Source organism: Zonotrichia leucophrys, chromosome 6, assembly GCF_028769735.1.
Source record: "Zonotrichia leucophrys gambelii isolate GWCS_2022_RI chromosome 6, RI_Zleu_2.0, whole genome shotgun sequence".
Classification (NCBI taxonomy): domain Eukaryota; kingdom Metazoa; phylum Chordata; class Aves; order Passeriformes; family Passerellidae; genus Zonotrichia; species Zonotrichia leucophrys.
The window spans coordinates 7514572-7541133 of NC_088176.1; the positions used below are offsets into that span (position 1 = coordinate 7514572).

At 35.1% G+C, this 26562-nt stretch overlaps 1 protein-coding gene across 3 annotated transcripts in view; it reads right to left on the bottom strand.

The window, feature by feature from the left end:
- The window catches only part of ATRNL1 (attractin like 1), a 440678-nt gene that overhangs the window by 297122 nt on the left and 116994 nt on the right, over positions 1-26562 (bottom strand). For all 3 annotated transcript variants that reach the window (XM_064716242.1, XM_064716241.1, XM_064716243.1), the window contains exon 20: positions 12004-12097. In XM_064716242.1, the coding sequence (XP_064572312.1) occupies positions 12004-12097 (94 nt within the window). The remainder of the gene's footprint in view (positions 1-12003; positions 12098-26562) is intronic.

Consider the following 26562-nt stretch of genomic DNA (forward strand, 5'->3'; position numbering starts at 1 on the left):
GAATAAGGGAGTATCTCTAATATTAAGGCATTATTTTCTTTCAGCCGGTGAAGGCAGATAGAATTGCTCCTCTGTTATTTCTTCTTGCCTTATCAGTTATCATTCCCTGTAAATACCTTGCATGTGATGGAGAATTTACTTTTTGTATCAAATGTTGTGAGTTTACCTTATAAGAGGTAAAATATTACATATATTTTTCAGTAATGTTTATTGGAACTTGCTGTCTTTTCAAGTCTACATTATTCCATGTCATTCACGTGATAATGCAGGCTAACAATGAAGGCAAAGAAAAAAGGATGTTTATGTAGGCACATGTGCTTATATATGTTCTGCCTGCAGAATTCATTATCCCAGGCAGTCCATCTCCCAATTTTTAAACAGGAGTGAAAATAATATTCCTCTTAAATAGACAAAGCTGCAGCAAAGGAAGAATATCAGTACAGGGAATCACAAGAGATTTCAGTGACCAAATAAAGGATAGGACTTCAACCACACTTCTGAAGCAGCATGGTTTTCACAGCCTCCTATTCTTCATTACCTTAATTGTTAAAGAACAACTCAGATACCTACAGCTTTCCAAGCAACTCTAAAATGCTGCATGCAGTCCCCTTATCTACCCAACCATTCCAAGAACGGAATTTTTATCTCATTTCAGTTACCCATCATAAATGCAGGAGTGGCACAGAAAGCCCCTGTAGCAGCACTGTACTTGGGCCATGGGGAAGCAGGAGAACTTGGGCTCTCCGGCAGCAAGGGCACAGGCAGGGCTGGGATGGAAAGAAGATTCAATAGATAAGAAAACCTGCTTGACTGCCAGATGTCTGCACATGCAGCTGCAGCAGAATGCAAGTTTGTTGGCAGGCTCCTCAGGATGAGGACTCCTTATGCACAATTTAGCACTGTGTAATTGATGTGCACAGTCTACATAATTATCAGGAAAAAAAAAAGAGGACTAATGCATTTCTCACTCCCATGTCTTAATACCAAAACACATTTCTTAGTTCTCTCTGTGCATAGCTTTAATCTTTTGTGTGCATTCTTCTAATACTCTTGGCAACTACTGAAGCAATTTAAAACTAATAACTAGCAACAATGTCTTAACTTTGAAACAAAAATTGAAACCAGAAATAAAACTAGTCCAGTCAAATTTTCATCTAAATGTAAAGGTATGCAATCGGCTGAAAGAGGAAACAGAAAATGAAAATGGCAGTAGGAAGATGCATATTTCATCTATTAGAGACCATAAGAAGAAAAGAAAAGCAATCTTTCCATCACCAGGAGATTTTTATCAAATAGTTTCTGTAGTACCCACCTGACCTAGACTTTCCTTATTGCTCTATAAAAATTCTTTTCTTCCCTTTCTCAGTAAATAAAAATATATGAATATCACAAGCTGAAGTTGATGGATATATCTATCAATGAGTTTTCATCACAATGTAGCTTCATTTCTTTTAGTCATTTGTAAGGTTTTGAAAATAGATTTTAAAATATAAACAGGGTGTGGTATTTTGAGCAAGTTGAGCGCTGAGCAATCCATATCAAGCAAGAGAAAGAGGCATTATTCCAATTTCAAACTTAGCTTTGTGTTGATAGCTCAGACAGAGCTCTGAGCTCTCACACTGGTATTTTCTTTTCCCATTGCTACCTCTACACTTGCACTTCCTTAATGACAAATTGATTAAACCAGATGTCTATTTCAACTTTAACAACTCTTGTACCAATTACTAATTACCATACTAATGGCCTATCAGGTGTGCATTATAAGCCCAGATCTATGCTGCACAATGGGTATTTTATCTGAGAGTTAAGAACTGAGAATAATTAAGAGATTTTCAGCAGCTTTGTAAAATCATGAGAATTGTAGATCTACTGAGAAGAATTTGAAATTCAAAAAACCAGTATTTTTAAACTCACAATTTAAAAAGAATCAAATGTTTGGATTACTATATACATTGAATTTGTGCACTGAAAATAAGGAAACCATTAGTATTTTGGATGGATTACCTTAGAAAACTGCTGTTCTTTCAAATAAAAACCACGTCCTCCACGATGTATTGACTTGGATAGCACAAACCCTGACAGCAGACACAGAGAGTCCCTTCAGCCTTTGTTTAGTCCTCATCAAAATTCCATCATCAATCGGCTGCAATAAGCAGCAATAGCAACACAACCATTTTAAAGCCATTCAACACTCACTGTACTATTGCAAGCCTGGTTTTCAACAGAAAACAACTCTACAAAAAGCAATATTTTCAGTTAACTATCAATAAAATCTATATCATCTTCAAATCATTCAACCTGTGGATCTTAATGCCTAACTTAATACAGATTCTATTGAAAAACTATTTTCATTGTAATTTCTCCTTGCACACTTGCTCTGTCCAGGTAAAACAGGAAAGCCTGGAGTGCAAGAGGACTTTTTTATATTAGTTCTACTCAGGAGAGAAATACAGTGTTGGTTGAATTCCAACTTACCTCCCATTCCATATATATTTTGAATTTTCCACACAGTGAAATAGTAAGGAAATAGTAATTTTGACAGGCAATATCCTAATGCTTTATTTTATTTCCATAGTGTCCTGATAATTCAAGAGAAAACTATTCTGAAGTAATTCCTATATATATATATACTTCCACTGGATTTAATTACAGTGATTTTATAACTTTGCAAAAAATCCATTTTAATAAAGTTCAGACTACATTCAATCAAGTATTACAGAAAATTATGGATATTAATAATATTCAAACATATTAAGTATAGATCAGGCCAAATAATCACTCATTTCTATCTAAAAGGAATTTTCCTTAAATTAAAACAGAAAAAATGTTTTAAGTCATTTAAAAGGCATAAGTGCTATTCATCATTTACTAAGAACTGATGCTTTGTGCCTCACTAATTGGTGAGGTGCAAAGGGTTCATTTCAGGAAGTTACAACTTCATTTAAAAACAAAAAAAAAGCAAACCCAATAGAAATGGAAAAGGTGAATTTTGGGGGACAGCCAATACTATTTAATAAGCTCACCATAGAATCTTTCCTGTCACAAATCTCAAAAAAGGTCAGAATTTACATGAACATGCACAATATACTATTTTCAGAAACAGCTGGGGTTCCTTTGAAATAATCTCAATTTCACAGATCACTTTCAAATGAAAAGAAATTATCTGTCTCAAAACTCAATATATTTGTGGCCCACAACAATTTTTACTGTTTTTTCTCACAAGTGGAGTTTCCATTACTGAGTACTTAAAGTCTAGCAGCACATAATGAAATACCAGTTTTGTGTATTGAAATCAATGTCTGTAACTAAATCATAATTCTCTTTACAATATAACTCCGTTCTCTCTAAACTTCAGCCAGCCAAACCTCATTTGTTCAGATAATCAGTTAAGGAAAACGAACCAATTCTTCTTTCTCTCTAATAAAATACTGTAGAAAATTCTTACTATTTACTCAATACAGTAGTACCATGAATGACTCAGGGAAAGAATTTAATGAAGTTTTTTACTAGAATATATTTAAATACTTCTACCAGAGAAGGTTAAACATCTATTTTATCCTTGGTGGAAGCCACAGGAGAAAGGGGAAGCTGTACAAAGAAACTCAAACAATTAATACATCTCCAGATGTAGCAATCCAATAGTCAATCAGTATTGATTGATTGATCTTACCCTAAATTGAAAACTAATAAAAAAGAACCTATTTGCTTATGAAACGACCGAAAACTGATGACTTTATACAGCAAAAACAATTTTTTTTTAAAATTAAAGGGTTTATTGAAGGACACAGTAATACTGCTGTAAGTCCTTTTCTTCAGTTATTTCCCTCCTTTCCACAGAACTGACTAACTGCCTCTGTCTGTGATGCTGCAATGATCAGCATGGATGGGGACGTGTCAGAGCCCTTTGGTTTTCCTCCTCAGCTATTTTCCAGCACAAAGGACCAATAATGATACATAACATTTGGATAAGCCATTTTTAAATATGATCTGTGTCTTCTATAGTAGCCAAGATCCCCTAAAAACCAAAACATTAAGAGAACATTGAGAACTCTGGGAACATTGATTTCTGAAATGTTTACATGTACTGAACTGACCAGTGTTTATGTGTCATGAAGGCAAAAGTAATAAAATATGTCAAGTTCTCTGTTCTAGATACCCAGTCTATAATAAAACTGTAGTAGCAACATTTGTTTTCTGGAAGATGATCACCTTGAAAAGGTTTTGTCCTCCATAAAGTTTTGTAGGACTGTTTATTCTCAATTTTTTTTAATCTCCTTAAATATTTGCCTTCCACAAAGGAAATATCACTTTCCTCCCTTCTGCTCCATAGTTAATTGTCCAAAGCTGACTGCAGTAGCAGTAGCCAGCAATAATAATAGTGATGTAGAGGGTTGTTACTGTAACACAGCACATATTGAATTTAATCAGTTACAACAGAGCAGTATATAATAGAATTTTTTAAAAGAACTCCCTGAAATATCTGGTTTTGTCAGTCACAACTCAGCTGATGGATTTTTTCTGATGACAGCAGGATGAGTAGCCAGAAAAGCCATTCGTTATTTTCTTTTTCTTCTCTAAAGTGAACTACTTATCTTTAACCAAAGCAGTAGGAAGGGTAAACCAAATTCATACTGTACTGGAAATCTGTGTTCTTTCTCCCCCCTACCTGCAGAGTAATTCCCAGATCCTATCCTACACGTGGCAATTTCTGATTGAGAGAAATTAATTATGGTGAGATTAATTATGGCTCCCATGAACAATGACAGTTTATAATCCAACCTCAGCAACATGAAAGAACAGAATAATTATATTAATAGTTAACAAAAGTGTTGACCAGGATAATCAAGCTGCATGTATTTATGTTTTGTGGAGAAAGGACAGACTGTAGTGTTGGGGGTATTTGGTTCATGCAGGTGAGCAAAGACAAATGCCTGGTGGAGCCACATGGTGAAAAGAAGATTGTCTTCACTGTCAGCAGCCTCCTGCAAGTGTTTTCTGGAATTTAAACACTCTACTGGCTGTCTTACAAGAAATTCTCCAGTCTCCTTTTCCATTTTCTCAAAGCAGCAAAGCCAGGAGATGCTGTAACTGCAAACACCTCTCCCACGGGGCTGGTGCTTCACAAGAGCTGCTCATACTGAGTTCTGGCTTGTGTGACTGATGCTACTCAGCATCCCTAACTCTTAACTGGCTTCCAGTCCTGGCCACAGAGCAGCATTCCCAGGTGCCTCCATTGCACACCCTGAGAGATGCAATGCAGCACAGCCCCATCACTTTCAACTGCTTGAACTGGGGTTAAAAAAGACAACCTCAAATTGTAAGTCATTGCAAGCTATTCTGACCCTGTCTGAGACTAAGAAAAAGCACTGGCTATGCAGATATGTGCAATTCTGCTTTAAAGCTAGCCCTAGGCAAGATGTAAAGCCAGCCCAATCCACAAAGCCCTCTGACCTCCTCCTTTCCAAAAACAAGCACAGAAACTAAAGCTACAACTTTGCTGGGTAAGAAAAAATCAGACTCAATAATAAAGCAATTTTATGCCAGCCATAACCTCCCTTTCTCTCTTGCTCCTACTAATTCTTCCATGGGACACAGTCTATGCTTGTTTCTCCTTTTCCTGCATGAGTATACATCAGCATCACTCCCACTTCTTATTTCATCTCAGTCTGAACTCAGTACCTAAGTAATTAAAGGCAGAATAAGTGTCTTCATCTTAAATTTAGCTTTAAATCTTTATGAGTCTATTTCAGACATAAAGAAAATGCAAACTTCTCTGTTCTTTTCAGCTGTGCTATTCTATTTTAATAAAAATAGCACGTGGAAGCATTGCCTTAACTACATCTCTAGACAACTGACAGTTTGCACCAAAAACCACTAGCATTTTATATATTGAGGATTTCCTTACAACAAATGCATCCTGAGCACTGGAATTCAAAACAGATCTCACTGGCATGGGATCTGTGAAAGGCTTGGGCAGCCTGCCCTGTTCCACTGCTTCACTGCTATAACCTGCACTGAGCAAACCAGATTATTCACATGCCAGCCCCTCAATGACACACTCATGGCACTGGAGGAACAATTGTTCAGAAAAAGAGATTCACTTCTTCTAAAAGAAAATCCAGCACCATATATTTTTCAAACAGGAAGCCAAAAAGATATTAATTAAATCTGTATCCAGCATGCATACAAACATAAACCAAGTGGGCACAAGAGACAAGGACACTGCTTGCATTCCTTCTTTAGCCAACAGGGCTTGAACAATTGTAAAAAAATAACTGTTTTGCTTTACACTTAGCATTTTTGGAGGTAGCCTGAAGAGGAAGTAATGACTATGAAATATCTTAGAAAACAGCTAAAGCCCAGTGGTAAGAGGATTCTGCTCTGTTGAACTTGCCAAACCAAAAATCATTTTTATATATGTGCATACAGCCAGTTATGGAAGATCCTAACTTAGAAACCAAAGCAAAATTATTTTATTCTCATGAAAGAGAAACTCTCATGCTGAAACTGCTCTCCATTTTCCAGACAATTACTACTAAACTCAGAAAGACAAAAGGCATATTTCATAGGGACAGAACACAATGAAGTCCCAAGGACAAAGCTCTTTGCAAGGTGCTTTGCAGCTTCTCCCTCAGCTACCACCTCATGCTCACTTCTGCTCTGAGAGCACTGTCTTCTAGGAATGATACATGATGTTCCAACTCTCATTCCTTATTTCTGCAAAACTGGACAATTTCCTGAATAAAATGTAATGTTTGGATGTAACAATGCTTAACAAAGTGTAGTTTCACATACACAGAGCCTGCAATTCTGAAAGATCCCAGAGAGCCTCATGAACTTTACATATAATATACTGAATATACCAAAGCAGACAAAGTGAGCCTACTGCAGAACAAAAAAAAAAAAATGAACAGAAAGGCCAAGAGTGACATACAATACTGCCAAAACCCGTATTTTCCTTTTCTTCAAATTTTAGATCTCAAATGTTTCAAGTGCCTTCTGAGGGTTTGAGCCATTAGAGTGCATTTGGGTCATGCTCTAAAGCTTTGATATTAGACATATTTTTTAAATGAAAGCTGCAATTTAAGAAAAAATGATTGATGCAAGAAACATGAATTAAAAGAAAAAAATAGCTCAAATCCTTGAAAGATCTGACAATAATTACTACATGTAGAGCAGAAAATGAGTACATTTAAAACATAAATGTACTCATAAATGTTGAAGTAGGAGTTTTATTTTATTGTTCTCCTTAGAAACCTAATGATCCAGCACTGTGAGAACGAGCTGAGAGCATGAACCTGTCCTTACAGAGGCAAGCTGAAATTTTCAGGCAGTTAAATAAGAAGAGAGGCAGTTGCTAAACTCACCAACATTGCTAAACTCACCAGCAGCTACATGACAGATTTTGCTGTAATTCTCCACCAAACGTCACAGGAAATGGAGTAACATGCATTAGCATGTCAAACTTTCCTCTTAAACTAAAAAATCAAGGTCTGGACTCAGCAGGAATAGGTAGAAAACACCTCCTATCAAATACAATCAAATATGTTAAACTAATGGTGAAATATTATCAAATGACAGAAATACAGGGAAAAGTGTTGAAATCAGGAAAAAAACCCCAAAATCCTGTTCATGTAATTTAAGCCACTAAATATTATACTTTTAAACTTTACTTTAGAAAACCACCAACCACCATGGTAACCAGTATTAAATGGATTATATCCTCAATCAGGAAAAGACACTTTCTCAATAGAGTAAGGGGGTTTTTATTAAATTTCCAGCAATAAGAATTCCTTTTTGTCTATTTGGCTTTGTGATTTGTGTGTGTGTCTGTGATAAAGGAAGTTCAAATCAAGTGAATTTATTATATGATTGCTGCCAATTCTTCTCCTACTGAAAAGCAGCAAGAGAAGCTCTGTGTGGAAATAATTGGGAAAAGATTTACTCTGCTATCTGCAAATAAAGCTGCAGTGATATCAATAGAATGGGGAATTTGACTCTTAGCCCAGTATATTTTTTACCTGTAAGATGAATTGTACCATTCTGTGGAGGGAAATTATACATAAGAGTATGGCTGGATATTTAAAAATCTTATTCTTATGTACAGCAGACTATCAATAAGTGCTTATTTTTTATGCACAGATCCTTACATTATTAAATAGCTATTTAAAGTTTACATACAGGAAAGATTTTTACCAAATAAATACCGTATATTTTCATAAATAAAATAGTATTTCTTCCACTTTTACATAAGGGGTATGTCTAAGAAATCAATGGTGTGGACATTTGAGCAATACATTTTATAATCTTGAATTTATCCTTCTTACAACTATATAAAATATACTATGAAATGTGAGATTTGAAATCATACTTTTCCCCCAGTATTTTCCTTCCAACAAGTAATGCTTCATTACAGAGGTTTTGAAGCCCAATTTTAGCCCAGTTCTTACATGGTGATGACAAAAGCTACAGACACATCACCAAGTGAAGGCTTTCACTTGCAAGAGCCCAGATTTACTTAAACTTCTGAAATAATTATTTAATTACTCACTTGATCACATAATTTTGATATTTTTCTTCCTTGCCTCCAGCAAAATTTCTCACATTTAATATCAAAATTTGAACTTTGAAACATCCCCTTTGCATTTTCTGCACATTCCCACAAACCTATTCCCTGAAAAGTTCCCTGTGCATAATCCTGCATATATGGATACACCAAAACATATGGAATTTTGAAAACCTCTGTCAACAGAATTCTGTGAGAAAATAAAATCAGCAGCCAGTAAATCAAATGTTAGAGAAAATTAAATAAAACAACTACCTTGAAGCAATAGTTTTCCCCTGAAAATATGGTTTAAATCACCATGATTTTCCTGTTAATACCAATTGCATATTTCATTTTCATAAAATTAAGGGGAAAAACAAGAAATTGAGTATTTTTATTTGTATCTGGTATTAATGTTTACAGTCTAGTTACTTAGAATAATCAATCCATTCCAATAATTTCTTCATGATCAGGAGATTACTAAAAGTTTTTACCAACTGAAACAACCAACTTAACAGAAACAAAAATATTAACATATGACAAATATATGATCATGTGATCATGTGAAATGATCATATGACCATGATCATATGTGGTCATTTAAGAAACACTGTAAAGCAGAATACAAATGTGTAAAAACTTTACAGCTTTACTAATTTTAATTTCAAATGGCACTGTGCTGCATGCCATCCAACAGCACAATCAAGGATTTAATGCAACTGAGAGATGGGTATGCTAAAAAAATACACAAATAAATAAAAATAAAATAAATAAGATCTTACATGAAAGCACAGAGTTGATAAAGTAGGGAGGGAAAAATAAAATAAAAATAAAAAATGTTGTAAACTTTCCCAGATTTTATAAAATCTCTGCCCACAAGGCACAACAGAGCCCTGCAGCTATGACTTCTTAATCAATAGGATTCTTGACAGAAATATCAATCCATCTTTCCCACTGAACAGCCAGAGTTTGGAATTTTCATGGAAATACTTATTTTAGCGAACCCCAAGGTTGTAGATTTGCTGCTGAGGTTTTTAGCCTAACTAGTCAGTAGCAAAATAGCCCCAAAAAAATCATCCAGAGCAATGGAGAGCAGTATTCCCACTTTGAATCAAGTTTCAGATTATTTATACAGAATATAATAAAGTAATCAATACAAGGAAAGCATTGAGCTGATTTTAGTTTCTCCTTATCTTCTAGATAATGACTGCATATATATCTTATGATACATTCAAGAGAGGTTGTGAGTGTACAAATTATTTTTAAAGAGGAAATAGTTTTCTATTTTTTAAAATATAATACAAAATAAATCAAGTTCATATTCTTCATATGAAGTTTTGAATGAGTTTGGGACTGCATTCAGTGACTCATTAGCAATTGGGGTTTTTTTTATTATTTTTTAATGCTCTTCATCTCCTGATGTTCTAATGAAATAGATAAACATTTGATTGAAACTTCCACACATGAGTGGATCACTCTCTCAAAACAACCATGAGAGTAAAATGACACAGTCTAACTATTTCCTTCAACTCAAAATCTGTGGTTATTTGCTTGAGTACCCATGAACCCAACAGATATAAATTATTTCACCCCAAAAAAAACCTCACCAACACTTAAAATATCAAATGTTTAAACACCATAGCTTGCTGTGGACAAGCCTTTGATTTGTGTATGAATCTAGAACAGGAATGCATTACATGTGACTAAAAAAGAGATTTTCAGTCTGAAACTGCAATTTTAAGTTTACTCTTGAAAAGTCAAAATTCAAATTTCTGTTTCATCTGTGTTGTGGAACTGCTGTAACTTCTGACAAGGGAAGTCCCCAACTAGGAAAACCTTTTCTCTTCTAGTTCAGTAAGTGGGGTAAAAGAACCTTTTAGGATAGACAAACTCAGGACAGCAGACTGATACAGATGAGCAGCAAAACCACTCACATGACACAAAGTTCCAAATCAGAGTGGAATAAACAGTGATGAAACAGACACAGGACAAATGACACCAACAACCACAGAGATACATGAGAGACAGGCTGGGGTGAAGGCCTCAAAAGAGTGCCTTATGTGGAGGGTAGTCAGTAAAGAATTGGCATTTTCAGCACTGAAACTGTTTTCTGTGGTTCAGGTGTTACAAAGGACAGAGGAGAAATTGTTGTCTTTTTCTTCCTGTTCTTTGCATAGTCAGAATGGCTTCAATTCAAGTCCAGAGCTGGTAGCTGATAATCAGATCACTCATTAACACCTAAAACTGATTAATTGTATGGGCACAAAAAGAGGGAAAAAAGACTTCTCAGTGAAGACTTAATTTGGAACTTAAAGATATCATCATTCCAGCTTTTGCCATGATAAAATTTCATCACTTAGTCCTAATCTTGATTTCCCATCTCATCCTGAGAGTCTTCAATTAGCTGGGCACCAAGTCCCAGGGGAACAGCAGAGCTGCCAGCACAGCTCTTTCTCACGGATATACACAGATCCTCTGCATCAGAAATTTTTGTTTCTTTACAATTTATCAAGCAAAGTGTTACAGGTAGGATCCAGGCCAGTTCATTGAGTCTATCAAGGACAAATTCACAAATCCAGTGTAAGTGGATGTCCTGTGGCAGGCAGAGCAGAAGCTCCTGGCAGCTCTCCCTGCTGGCGAGGAGTTGGCTGGATTCATGTGCCTTCTCCCCAGTTCTAAACAAAACTGCTAAGGTCAGTTTGTTGCCAGACACTATTAAAATAATTATAACTGCAAAATAAATAAAGTTTCTATTAAATAACATGGTGTACCTGATAAAACAGACTGAAAGAAGCATCTTAAATCTAAGGCTGCTCACAATTAACTTCAATGTGCTATTTCTCCTATTTGATAAGTTACTCCACTTCAGCACATGATTGTTCTTAGGACTCCATTTGTTGTGAAGGTGCAAACACTTCCTCTAAAAACAAGAGGCTATTCCAGTCCAAAAAAAAAAGAGTACTTTCCATGTGTACAGGTCTACACATTCCTATGATCTTGATTTTATGATGTGGGAAAATGTCTAAAACACCTTAGTAAGGTTCCAAAACCCTAGAAATTAAATGACTCTAGATTCCCATTAAAAATAAGTGACAAACGTAATGAATGTAATTACCAACTCATATGATTTTTTTTCCTTACACTAATGTTTTAAAAACGTAAGAGAAAGGAAGACAAATAGAAGTAATTCAAGTTTGTTCTTGGAAAAAAAAAATTATTTTTTAAATGTCTTCAGTACCCTCAAAACATTACTGAAATTTGTGATGTAATTCTTTTAACTAAAATCTAAGTAATAGGGAAATTTCCTGAGAAATTTAGGGAACACTATATCCACCACTAAAGCATCAGCAGGTCAATCACAAAACCAGTACCAAAACAACAATATGAAATGGGAAAAATAGTGATTATTCACTAATCAAGAATTGCAATAACTTTAGGCTACATTTAACTGTACTCACAGTTGACACTGGTCTCCTTTGATTCCCTTGGTTGTGCAGAAACATTTTCCTGTTTGCATGTGACAGATGTTTGCATGTCCACTGCATGTGCAAGCTGTAAAACCAAAAAGGAAAAATGACATTTCCTCACTCTTACTTAATTTGATAATTAGGTGAATATTCATAGATTTTAATACTTCATCCCAAGCACATTTCCTACAAGTTCTATTGAAATATATATCTAGTACTACTTCAATTATAATCTTTTTCCAAAAAATTCACTAGCATATCACTTACTTTATTTTCTGCAGAGTTAAAAACTATTCCTGCATTATTACAGGCTGTCCTCCACACCTTAAGTAACAGCAGTTTGAAAAAAGCAATTAAAATCTACCATTTCAATGTGCAACCCAGAAAATTATTCATAATTCATCTTGGCTACACAGGGTGAAATCCTGACCAATGACAAAATCCATTCAGCTTGAAATGTCTAATTAAAGTGTTATTGCAGATGTTTGGCAAGAGATCTAATAGAATTGGAACTCTTGCTATTTTCAAAAGTGAACAAAAAGAAATCCCAGAGACCATTTGAACAAAGGCAGAGCAAACACTACAGGTACAGTCCTCAAGAAGAGTTTTCTAGAAGCAGACAACTTTTAAAGCTCCTGGAATCTGAACTGAAGGAGAATCACAGGAACAACATCACCCCTCCATTCCACTTTAAGGCCAAAGAAATTCTCTCCACATTGGTCTGCTCACTGCCACTCTTGCTGCCTGATAGATTCTCACCTCAAAAACATTTTCCAGTTTCCAGTTCTTGAGCTCTTCTTCCTTTTCCTTTCCATGTTTATTTGAATTTCTATCTTGTTTAGGCAGCCATTTTTTATTCCTAACCAAGTGTACCAACCTTACTAATCTCTCCCTGGTAAATGTGTCAATTCATCCCCACATCAATGGAATGACTCCCTACTAATATTCACATCACACCCAAAGTCTTTCTTTAATCCAAAGTAACTCTGAACCCACCATGATGTTCATATTAGGCTTTCACTGAAGTTTTAATTATGACTAAGATAAAGGATTTAATATACGAGGTCCTGCTTGGGAACAGATATGGTACCAAGTGGTGACCTGTATAAGATAAAAGTTTATTCTCTATTTTATAATCTCATATTGAATTCCTATCACAGACTGAGTTTTAAACTTCCCTTATACTGATAAGGAATAACACAATAAATCCTTCTTTGACAGTGTCCCATTCCATACACACTCTCACCTCTGTGCCACAGCCTAAGACAAACAGAGAAAAAGGTATGAGACAATGTAAAGCCTAATTAAATGTAAGATATTATTGAAATAATATGTCCATTTCAGGACTTCAATGGTTTGTTCAGCCCTCAGAGCTCATTAAATAGCCAGCTGAACTTAAAGAAGAATTCTTACAAAGGAGGTGCCAGGCATTCAATCTGTCTGCAAGAAACATCAGAAATTTCTGTGCAGCACATAGTGATGTGTGATGTTTTCCTCTGTTTCATAAAACAACACACCTGAAAAATGCCTGCAGTTACCACAAAATCCTACATGTTGTAATTCTGCTATCCTCTTGACACTCTACATTAAATGTTCATTGAAGTGCTGCCACTACATTATCAGTTACGTTTTCCCAAATCCATTCATGTTTTCCACTCTACATTTACAGAATTATTATTTAGGCACTTAAAGCTGGAAAAGCCTCTTCACAAAAGTTAATTTTAATTGTGTAAGTCTTTGCAATGCTTTCAGTGAAAAATACAGGAATATATTTTAGTATCTTATTCTGCTTATAGTTAAGTACTCTTAACAGTGATGCTCCATTACAAGAGAGCACAAAAGTTATAAAAGGAGCTAAAAGGGTAAATTCTGAAGCACATTCCAAGAGCTGTCAGTGTTTTCACAAATATAAAAGCTATTGCAAACTAACCTTAATTGATTGCTCCCACAATTATTGCTCATTTAATAGGAAGTAGATCACAAATGTGGAAGTGGAAAACATAAGTGATTATATAGCAGCAGCTCTTCAGTGAACATTTATTACTCTCATTCAGCAAGTTCCTATTATTAACCTCACTGTTCCTTTTACCAGGGGAAAAGACAACACCTGTGCATATATACTTTTTAAATCTAGAAAAAATAATGTTTCACAGCAATGAAAGCCTATTTTAATATGCTTTTTATATGCAGGTAATTATCTAGGGTTTGCAAGTGTGTGATGAAAAATGGATTCCTACCAATCTGTGGATTTCTATGTGAGAGTAACCCAAAAAAATTCATTTTAGCCATTGCTGCTGTTACTGAAGCAAATGTGAGTATATGTGATCAAAGAAATGCAATAGCAGATCGGGACAATATTTTAGAATATTTGGAAGAAGACTGACATTCTTCCATTACCCCAATATTTCTGTACTCCTCTATACATATTTTCTTTATTATTTTCTATTTGTTTCTCTCTGTTTAACCACTCTCAGTGAATGGTTTCTCCTGGGATAATAATGTAGCCAATAGTTAAAACTGCAGCTAAGGTAGGATCTTTCCCAGCCTATTGCTACTTAAACTAGACCAGGTCTTGGGATCAGTTTTAAAATCATATTTTGTACCAATCATTTTCAGCTGGCAGAGATCAGGAAAAGAGATTCAATTTCTATTTTCCATACTTTCCTGAGGCCAACACTTGAGTTAATTCACTGAAAGGGGTGTCAAGAACTGGAACAGGCTGCCCAGGGAAGTGGTGAATTCACTGTTCCTGGAGGGATTTGAGATGTGTGGATGTGGCACCTGGGGATGGATAGTGATGGGCTTGGCACTGCTGGGGTAATGGCTGGACTGGGTGAGCTTAGAGGTTTTTCCCAAACTGAATGGTTCCATGATTTTGTGTACTTTTTGCTGCACCTTTGGACAGAAAAAGCGAGTTCAGACAACCTCAAGTCTTCCCATAATAATTCTGTGCATTCATCTCCTACTTGGGTTTATATCATGCACGCCTGCTAATTTAAATACTTAATTATCATGTTTTTACCAAGAATTAAATATTTAAAATAAATAATCTATGGCTCACAATAAAAATCTGCTTAAAAGGTAGAATTTAAACATTTCTTTTGTTATTTTTTGCACAGTAAGTGAAATGATGGCATTAGAGCTTTAAAAACAAGAAGAAAACAACTCATCCTTGCAATATCTACTCTATTTTTAGGGAAATAGCAGCTCAAAATACTCTTTTGTACAACATGCAGATTCTAAGTGGAACAGAAAGATTATATGAAAACAATATAATCCAGTAGAGCAAATCCATGCTGCAAAATCACAACCCTATAGAATTTATTAAATAATAAATCCAATGTATGATTGATTCCAAGTTGCCAGCTCAGCATATAAATGTTCTTGCTGACAGCAAAAGAATACCCATCACCATTTCCATGCAGTGTGCATTTTAAACAATTGAATTTAAACACTGATTGTTTAGCCCCCATCTCCAGCATACAGCTGCAAGAGCATTTTTGCTCTCAAATGGAGCTCACTACAGATGGTGATTTAAGTAAATTTGTTTGCCTACATGAAAGGTTGCTAAACCAGAGCTGTACATGGATAATTACCCAAAGACACCTTGCTGATGTTTTTTTTAAGGAAAGCTATGACAATACCTTTAAATACTGAGGTGTGATACTTTGTTAATTTTACTAACATTCAAGGCTAACATATGTTAAATCAAAAGAAAAGGAAATAGAGCAGTTCTTGTAGATTAGGCTAAGTAAGAAATAGCAAGTATAAACTTCTATTAGATCCAAAATTTTAACGCTCAGTTTCCCTGTAAATGTTCACCTATGTAATCTATTAGTCCACTCATATGGCAACTGCCCTACAGAGACTATTTGCTACATTAGGAACATTGCAAAGCTGTCTAGTCACTTAATTCTCTAGAAATGTGTATTTAGCTAGAAGCCCCTGATACCCTTTTCCCATTCAACAATTGCTTTTATAGGAAATACATCCATTCAGCCTTTGAGACAGGAAATGTAAAAGCAAAAAGATGTGCCCAATAGCACTTCTGCAATATCACCAAGTAGCTTTAGCTAAAATTAAGCTAAAGAACTGCTGTGAAGGCAATGACCAATAAAACCAGGAGTACAAAAAAAAAGAAAAAAAAAAGAAAAAGGAAAAAGATGCTATTAGAACATACTGCTGTACATGCAGTAATGGAATTGTCATTTTACAGTGACATGAATATCCTCCAAAATAAATCAGTCTTAATAGAAAAATTAACACATATAGGACTAAATTTCTTGTTTTACCATGTGATTTATATTTCTTTGGTTTCAAATTAATTTATTTTTATAGTAGCCTAATAGCACAAAAAGAAAAAAACACAGGTGTGCTAACACAGTGCTAAGGACTGTGAGACAGAGAGAAAAGGCAAACGGAATAGACAAATATTTTGGATTCCTGTCACTCAGATATGGAACTTTAAGTCATATTAAAACACAATTTCACTCGAGCTTGAACTAACACTACTGAGATCATGTGACCACTGGTAAGGCAATTATTTTTTCCTGAAAAGCAACAGTCAACAATCTGGAAATCACAGGTGTCACTTCCTTAGCTTTCAGGACTAAACATACATTCCAGAAGTGGGATATTTATCCTAATAAACCCAGAAACAACAGACAGACTGATTATCTGTGGCAGAAATCAAAATTTAGTTTGGTTCAACCTAAAGACAACCTTCATCAATTAAAGGCTTGTATTTGTTCTTTAGCCATTTTTGCTCTGGTAAAATGGCCCTGCAGTGTTTCTATTTCATTATTCCTTCTGTTCAAAGCATTCATCCTGAAAAGTGAACTGATTTCTTTTGTTTATTTGTAATAAATACCTCTCAAGCAATCACAGTAAAGCTGTCTTTAATCATCAGCAAGTAACAGTATAAAGACAGCTTGGAAAATCATAATTTTGCTTCATACAAGTAGATAATGAAAATGCAAAACACGAGATTAAAACTGAAAGAAAGACAGGATCTTTTTTTCTTGTTAGGAACTGAGCAGAATCTTAAACAATTAACAAGAGTAATGCTGTGCCTGAATTTCTCATGCCAATACTGAGCCATTGCACCGAATTTTTACAGCTTGCTGTTGGAATAATATGCATTTTCTACCAAAAAACATGCTGAACAAAAACAATGTCACATGAACTCACAAAAGACAGTAGCAGCACTTTCATGTTTTCCATGTTAATCTGTTTGAAAAACTGAAACTTTTACACTAACTTTGAACATAGAAAAATGAAAACTTCCAAGTGAAATTATTAATACTCCTTTATCTGGAGATAAGTTTAGCATGTCATATTTATCAGTTTCCTTTTAAATCTTTCCACTTATTCATATCATTTCTAAACACAATATTAATATTAGTTACCAAAAACTAAATTGCCTGCAAATTTAGACTGGGCTAACCTACAGATTTTAAGAGTTCAACTCAAAACTGAAGTCTGTATCTGATGTACGGGACAGTTTTTACATATCCAAGCATTTAAAGAGACCCTTCACAAGATTCAAAATATCTCTTGTTAAATTACTCTTCATTTTCCTCAGCTGTGAAGAGATTTCTCACATGAAAACACAAGAGAAAACTGGAATTACTTAAAAAGGAAGTAATTTCAGATCTGATAGACAAACTTTTACCAGCTTTAGTAAAAACTAAAATAGTCAGTCTTGACAGTTATTTGCAAAGAAAAAACATAAAATGAAGATTTTGGATACCTTTATGGTCTAATGTCCATATTGAGATGTGTTTAAGACTTTTTCAGACAATAAAAGGCCCAGTACCTACTATTATTATTATTATTATTATTATTGCTATTATGTCCTTTTAAATTTTCTTAAGACAGTAGCTTCTGTACTATCTTGGAAATTTTGGTCAAAAAGCTCCTTTCATCAAAAGGCTGTTAGTTTTCCCCCCATTCTTTCTAAAGAGAACACTTTGGACATTATAACAAAAAAATTAGAAAGATTATTATAAGGCAGTATGAAATGCAAAAGTATTTAAAAGCATTCAAATGTTATTCATAGCACCCTTAAAGGTAAGAAAAAATTCCAATCTAAGGTGAAAAACATCTGAAGTCAACAACTGGTGATTGCAACTATTTGTGTGTATGTGGTCATTCAGAGTAAAAGCCCAAAGAAAAGAAATGATTTCTACAATTTATCAAGCAAAAATGCCACGAAATGTAAAGAAGTCAGCAAATCATTTCCCTCCCTTAGCCATTAGGACGTACAAAATACAACTGATTTTTAATGTATTCCATTGCAAGGGAGGCTTTTTTTTCCCCGAAATAACTAATGTGGTCTGGCATCATAATGTATTTCATTTAGCACTCAGAAAATGAAGACAGAATCAACTGCAATCAAACTGAAATGCCATTACAAGTTTTTTTGAAGATCTTCATTGGATCAGTTGAGGAATGAGCATGTGAGCTGCACAATGCCTCAAAATCTATTTTCTCACCAGCTATGGGGGGTCCCAAGCCCCCTTAGGGAAAGGGGTGACCATTTCAATCCAAAACACATGTAGAAGGGGAGATGCAGAAATTAGAAACAAGCAAAATTCCTACTTTGTCTATTGCATTTGGGATGAGAAGACTGGCTTTAGTCAAAGGCTTATTTGAGGATCAAGTAACAGTGATTTAAGAAAATGTCATCTTCAGCTTGCAGCTGCCTGCCCCCAGTGCCCCCTGAGCCAGACACAGCATCGACGTGAGCTCTTGACATCACCTTCAATCCAGGGTAAAATATGTTTGTTTATCAGAGCCTGACAAAATCAGTACATTTCTAGACAGCTGAAAGTTTCTAAATCATGTCCCACCTATCTCCTCTAGGAACATCATTTGGAAACCAATGGATTTACACATTTCATTAGGAAGGTGAACATACTGATACAAAGCTCAGACAGCACATCAGAAATACATTTTATAAGTATTCCTTACCACATAAAATAAATTTATAGCATGTAAACCTGAAAAAAACCCCAAAATAAGAATGCAGAGCAACTGGTTCATCATTGTCAGAAACTGTGCTCCACAAGAGCATGCAGGAGGACTTGATCACTAACATCAGTGAGAGCAAGAGAATTGTCATTAATCATTGCAAGTAGATTAAATAAGCACAGAGATAAAGGAATATAATATAAATCAAACTGCTGTATCTCTTCAATATCTGTAAAAGCTATAAGTGGTTATCAATTAAAGGATGCCTGAATTCAAAGTTCTCAGGCTAAGATGCTGAACAAGCACAAAATGCCTGCTACTTACACAGATTAAGATAGCACAAGTTGTTCTTATACTTTTTACTATTTCAGATATTTTTGTTGCATAGTAGACCTCAGGAACAGTTTAAATTAAGGTCTTTTCATTTTTCTTTTTAAAAAAGCTGCCTTGTTCCCACTCCACTAGAGTAAATTAGCATTAACTTTGCTGGATGGAGAAGTTACACAAAGCAGCCTAGTGTAGCCATCAGGCTTAAGGAACAAAAGTGCAGTTGATAAAATTGGTTACTAGTGATTTAACTACACAATTACACTGTGATTGTTCAGGATGGACAATAAAACTTTCTTAGGCAAGAAAAAAAAGTCAGTGGTTCTCCACAACCAATCATTCCAACAGCAATCCTCAGGTGATGCTTGAACCAGTTTGCCATGCTGACTGCTCCTAAAATCACATAATTCTGCTATGAGAACACACATCCTGGTTTAGGAAGTAAAGGCAGATTTGGAGAAACAAGAGGTAGCTTAAAACAGTTGTACTTGACAGAAAGTTTATAAAAGTCTTCTGTATGCAGTCAAGGAAAAACATCAAAAATGTTAAACATGTTGAACAGGCATCCTGTCAAAACCTTCTGAAATCCCACAGTCACACAAATAATCTCTCTCTGGAGGTTCATCATGCTACACTTAACAGTTGTCTTCTTTTTTCCTCTCATAAAATTATGAGTATCTGAATGTCTATTGATACTTGACAATTGTACTTTCCCTGAAGTGTAACTCTGGGTCCTTCACTTAACATTATTCTAAGTAGGTTATGGAATATAAATGTATTTATAAAAGGTTTCCTAATTTTAGTTTGAGTTTTTTGTTTGAACTTACAATTAATTGTGCTAGAAATCATACTTTACAATATAGCTCTAATCTACAAAAAAAAAAATAATTATCTGTGTACACAAAAATTAACAGCATATTGAGAAGTTTGCTTAGCACATTTTGCTTGGCAGTCAAAAAAAATGAAACAGTAATTTTTAAAGATGCCTTTTTCCAAGTTCCTCAACAAAGTTTTTCCAATGGCAATCCACTTCTGGTTTAGTAGCACAGGACTGATTTTGAATACATTCTGATTGAAGTGAACCTAATTTAAATTCATAACTAAGCCCAAAACCAGGCTTCACTCAGTGTTCAGACTATCTTGGATACTGTTCAATAAAGAGCATTCATTAAAGGAAGGAAAATAAATTTTCAAATCACCTTTGGGGAAAAAGGTCTTTTTGAAAGAGTGTTTATTCTGACTGCTCAAAATTTGCAAAAAGCAACATGAGGCTTTTCTTGAATAGATTATTGTACTAGAATCCCTTTTCTTTGTGTTTCATATGAACCAAGAAGCCCTTTTCCTTCTATTAAAACCAAATTCCAGCATTTTAGTTAATACTATTATAAGGTATTTCATTTTGCAAAACCAAGGGATTGGTGTCATCTCTATTCAATATTGAATGGTAAAAAACAAATTAGGGAAAACAAAACAAAATACCACTACTACTGCAAAATGGGATTTCTTGACAGTCCCTTCATTCATCAAAGCCTTCTGCTATTTTGTTTGTACAGCATGAACAAAATCATGTTATCTGCTGGAACTTAGCATGTGAGATTTTCTTTGTCTGAATAATCTTAAATTATAGCTTCTTATCACAGAGTTTTGCTGTGAACTTGTGACACACTGTTTATTATAAACCAAGGTACAAGCAAACAGGTTTTTTACATTTAGCTCCGAAATTATAGTACCTGAAGACAGTACAGAGCACACCATACTCGTTCTTCCACCCACTTCCAACATTTACCTGTTTTTACATAAAATGTCTTTATTCACATAGGCTCCTGTGGTCTTGTGTCATAAGCATTCAATCCACTGAAAATCCTTTTTTTCTGTGACTAAACTTGAAGTGCCTGGACTAAAAGATACTTGTGATTTTTTAATTTCATACTTAGTCACTGTGAAAAGAGGGCTTCTAGAATACAATATTTAACCTAATACAAAGTTTCCTGTAAATTTCAGACAGCTAAAGATGGAATGCCAAATGTGTGATCTTGCACCAGTGAAGTACACAAATATAACTCCCTACATGCTAGACATTAAAACAGCTAAGCAGAAAAACTATATCAAACCTCTGTATCCCAAGCTGCCATTTCATACTCTAAGAGAGTCAAAACTCCCATTTGGACATTTGTTCTACTTTAGGAAGATGCAGAAAGTAAATGCTTTTGCTGACATTTATACTGCTAATTGAGGATATTTATGCTTCCTACATTTCTGGTTTTTTCCAGTAGATGTCAGTTAAAAGCCCTTTGCTCTCATTGTTAGTGCTACCTTCATCAGGACTCATAGCCCTAGAATATAGGATTTTGGACCAGAAACCTTTTTGAAACAGAACTGTGTGTTGTAGAAGGAAAAAAGTCCAAGTTTACAGCTGTCTCTTGATGAAGTTTTAAATGCAAGACTTTCTCTCTGCTTTTTGGACTCCAAAAAGTTACTTCTCAGGCCAACAGCACCTGCCCAACTTTTCCTGTTGAAATAGCATCATCCATCAGTTCCTGAAGCTGTTAGTCTCCAGGTGTTTTAAGACCAAAACTCATAGAAAAATGGCAGCATATTTGATATTTACTAAACAAAACTATTCTTAAGGAAACAATTAATTCCATATTTAGGTTTACTGTCTTAAATAAAGTCATACAAATTTATATTCAGATGCTTTGTATTTGATGCTTCTCTACCTGCCCTATGCAATCCCCAACTACAGGTAATTCTAAAGCTACATAGCAGTAGTGTTAAAGTGAAAAATTAAAGCTGCTGCTTTCTGTTCCCTCATTGCTTAAATAACTTTTTGAAACCTTGAAAAATAAGTCTAAATGTAAATTAGCAGGTACCTTTCTATCAACTACATACACCATTATTTTTTTTAAAAAAAGAAGTAAATAAAAAACTGTTTTCCTTGTCATGTTATCAACTTTTTCCTTTATGAAAGACAGGTTGCTTTTGGAAGTGTATGAAATTATGTAATCTGCTGTCCATCAAATTTCATATACAAATGCTGTGTACATATTCATGTATACATTGTAACTACATTCTAAGAAAATGGCTGGGGAGCAAACAAAGACATTCTGCTTATGTCATCCTGGGCTCTATGGGCCAATTTTCCTGGCATCTATTTTCAATTACTTTTCCTCAGCACATTTCTCATATTTTTCCATAGACAGCCTAATTCAAATTGATTCTTTTGTGGCTAAAAAATCAGAATGGATATTACTTTAAAGTATGTGCATTAGAGTGGGTATTGGTGTAGGCATCCCATCTAAGGAACCCCACAATTACTTTAAGGTAATCAAACTGGATTCTTTTTTTAAATATCTGACACACTGATTGCCCTCTGTGCTCTACAGGAAGAGAGCTCTGTCTGTTCTTGAGGGTGCCCATGGCAGCTTTTAACAGTCTTTCTTTTGGAGAAGAAAGGAAGGAAATCAGAATCAGCTCCTCCACAGAGGGGCATGATGAAAACACATTATGAAGGTTGCCACTGTTGAATAGGCAAAAGTTATAGAAATAGTGCCAGAGAAAACAATTTGTAAAGTCACCCATTAGGCATCTTTAAAAGTTAGCTAGAATCCAAAATGCAAGGAGAACATTGTCAATCTGCTGCCAGGATGAGTTTAACATCTTTCTCATGTCTCTCTTTCACAGACACTTGAAGTAATGGCTTGTGGCACCCTTGGCCTCTTCTCTCAAAACCCCACATCTCAGATGTCAGTAACTCAGCAGAATAATCACATTTTCTGAAGAACAAGATTTGAACACCATGGAAGAGCATTCTTCAGATATAACTTCAGTGACAACACATCACTAATAAGTTTTAGTTTTTATTCTTTTAACCAACACAAATAATCACAAATATGTATCCATACACCTAATCTAATGCTGGGTTAAATTGTACCAAAATCCTTCAACCTACGGTACTTTTAAAGTAATTCTGACAACTTGGTCTTTTATTGATACCTGTCTGATTTACTTTTTTTAATGTTTTGAGGCATTTCATGTAGTTAAATGCCAGTTGGGTGGCTCATGTCTAGATGTCAAAGTTTATGTGGAATACTTTCAAGCAGCAGCATGTGTAAATAAATGTATGCACATAGGTGTACAAATACAGGTGATGTACACATGGTGTATATTTGCTAAAAACATACTGACTTTTGATAATGGTTTGAAGACCTCATAAAAAAATCAAATGTTTCCAGTAAAAGGCTAACTCTACCTTTCCAAACAGAATGAATACAAACCAAACATGGAGGGAACCTGCTGCCTTTGGTATTGCAAGTGTCCAATGTGTGATAACAGAGAAAGGAAAAGATCTATAAAGGCAACAGAAATGCTGCAGATTTGCTTAAAAAATGTCACCCCAACAGGCTGTGGTTGGAAGCTTTTACAGGATGACCATCAGAGTCTCAGGTGCCTTTAAGGGCTGCTTAGAGAACAACCAGTGCAAGTTAAGACACAATGCTCCTGCTGGGCTGGGACTCACAGTCTCCTTCTGCTGCAACAGCAACAATGGCAGCACAATTCTGGGAAAACTGAATGCTGCTTGGAGTGTTATCCCATTATTAAAGAAAATGACAATACAGCAAAATGCTTACATTATCTTATTATTATTAAATATATTATACATTCATGGTGTGTGTCATTAGTTACTGTAAAGAATTTTTTCCTGGCATCTCATAAATAGTAGGGATATTTTTTTAAAATACCATGCATAAAGAAAATGTCAAGGTGATAAGCAGCTAGAGCAATTTTGTTAACACTGACAACTAAGTAGTGATTAATAAATTTGAAAATAATACTAAAAATCATCACTAAGATGAAACAAAAATTGTTCCAAGAAATCTCCTATAGTGGAGGTTTTTTTTCGTACATAAAGTACCAAAAAAAGTGCAGTCTGCAGTACACATACAACTCTATTTTTTTCTAGAATTTCTATTTAAAAACTGCATATTTCCCAGAAATGCAGCAGGTAACAGAGCAAGACCCTGAAGAAAACAGGAGAAACCATCAAGACAGCAAGCCAGGACCTGTTCCCACCTACAGTCAAAGATGTTTTATTTCCAAAAGCCAATAATATTCAAGAATGAATTTTCTGTCAACTGAATTTCAGTATTCATACCTTCAAAATCATCCCTCAAATGGGACTAGAGCAAAATCTAGAAAAAAATCTAAGTGATTTAGAATATCTGCTTTCAAGCTCTTCAGCACCTCAGTCTGAAGGGCTGCCCAGGTGTCCCAGGAACAGACAAGGCTGAGCTGTGAATTTCTCATCTAATCTTTACCACAACACAGAATGTGCCTTATGCTGTTCAAGACAGGGTTTGAATGCTTCAGTATTTCTGGCACAGGCTGACAAGCACTGAAATGAGCACTCCAAGGACTGCCCATGGATTTGCTTGCCCTGGAAGCCCAAACCTGTCCCTTCCCAGAACACTCTATTCCCTCACGCTCACAAATCACCTCTGCCTTCCTTCTTATTTTCTTGCACATTGAGATAATTTTAAAAAAGGATGCTGTTACTTGACCTGGTAACTTGGGTGGTACCCTCCCTTCATGCTTTCTTTGCTAGACAGGGAGTTTAGACAACAAACCTTAAGCATATGCACAGGGTCTGGACTTATTAATTTGTGCACTAACATTTGTTTCCAAAAAGGAAGGCAAATCTTATTGTACAACTCAAAATATTTCATAGTTTAAGGTAAGAAATCAATTTCATTTTCTATTGTGGCTATCTATTTGACACCACAAACTCCCTGAAACCATTTTAATTAGTACAAGAACAGATAACTACAGATTACAGTCACAGAACTTCCCTTATCATAAAAGACCCCTGCAATTTATTACTGATTTTTGTACAGAATGCAGCAATGAATCAAATATAAAATAATTCAAACTATATATTTGTACAATGAAATGTCAGAAAGAACTGAAAGAGCACATATATCTTCACTGCAAGCCACATCTTAGGACAACTGAATATAAAGCTCATTTTTACACCAAGAATACAAATTCTAATTCTCATTCTCTGTATTGAAAAGAGACTTCAAGTGACAGAATTTAAATGAGTAATTGGTATTAGGTATGGTTATTTCAAAAAAAAGAACAGTAATGATTTCTTAAAAATATGACTATTGCCAAACTACTTCCCATCAGCAGCCACAATACCACATTTCTGACACAAATAAACCAGTTTTAGCTACAGGGGAAACCTGCATAGGATGGAAAGCTTTTTAACTCCACAGTAACTAAAATGCTACAGATGCAAAAATAACTAGTATATAACATACTAATATCTTAGTAACATTAAGGACCCAAAATATGGTAAATATCCAGAGCCATATGGCTATACACAGCTCATTTTCCTATATAATCAGAACACTTTGTCTTCACCCAATACCTCCCCGCTTTCTAGATCTCAGACTCCAAGACACTGCAGAATATAAGGGCTGGAGAAAAATGTGTGGAATCAGCTAGTTCCCTACCCGTTTCCAAAGCTTGAGATGTTTGAAAATTTAAAAGGGATAGTGCAAGTGGTAATGCAGATTTCATAGCATATTTAGGTAATCTTTCACAGTTTAACCAGCAGAAATTTTTCCTTGTATTCCACCTTAATCTTTCTTGTTGCAACCTAATCCCATTACTTCCTCCTCAACCAAAATGGGGATGTGGGGGAAGGCTCTTTATCATGTCCCTCTCTTTTCAGTTTCCCTTCATGCATCTGAAGCCTGCTATTATGCCTCCATCTTTTCTTTGTCCTTCTGCAAGGTTTGTCACATTTACTAAGCCTGCATCATATCAGAATGCAAAGCAAGTCCTTAGATCTGTTTTAAAGCTATTGAAATGTCAGCAATTATAGTGAGTGAAAATCTCAAGAAGTCTTTTTTTTTTACCCATTCTTTAATCACAACTATTCAAAACCTTTTGGAATCTGAATTATATCTTTTTCTATAACAACTGTTACTCATTCCATAGTAATTTAACACCATAACACTATGCAATACCACTATAAATGTATCAGTTATCTGATGACAGTTGTAAAGCCACCATTAGTACCAGAATAGAAAAAAATAATTTTATTTTAACAGAATTTGCCATCCTTGGACAAAGGTCAGAACAGAATTGATCACTCAGAGGTGGACAGTCATTTCTTTTAGAGCTTTCTGAATTACCTCCTTGGAGTGTAAACAGAAAGGATTTAGGAAAATATTGGCATAG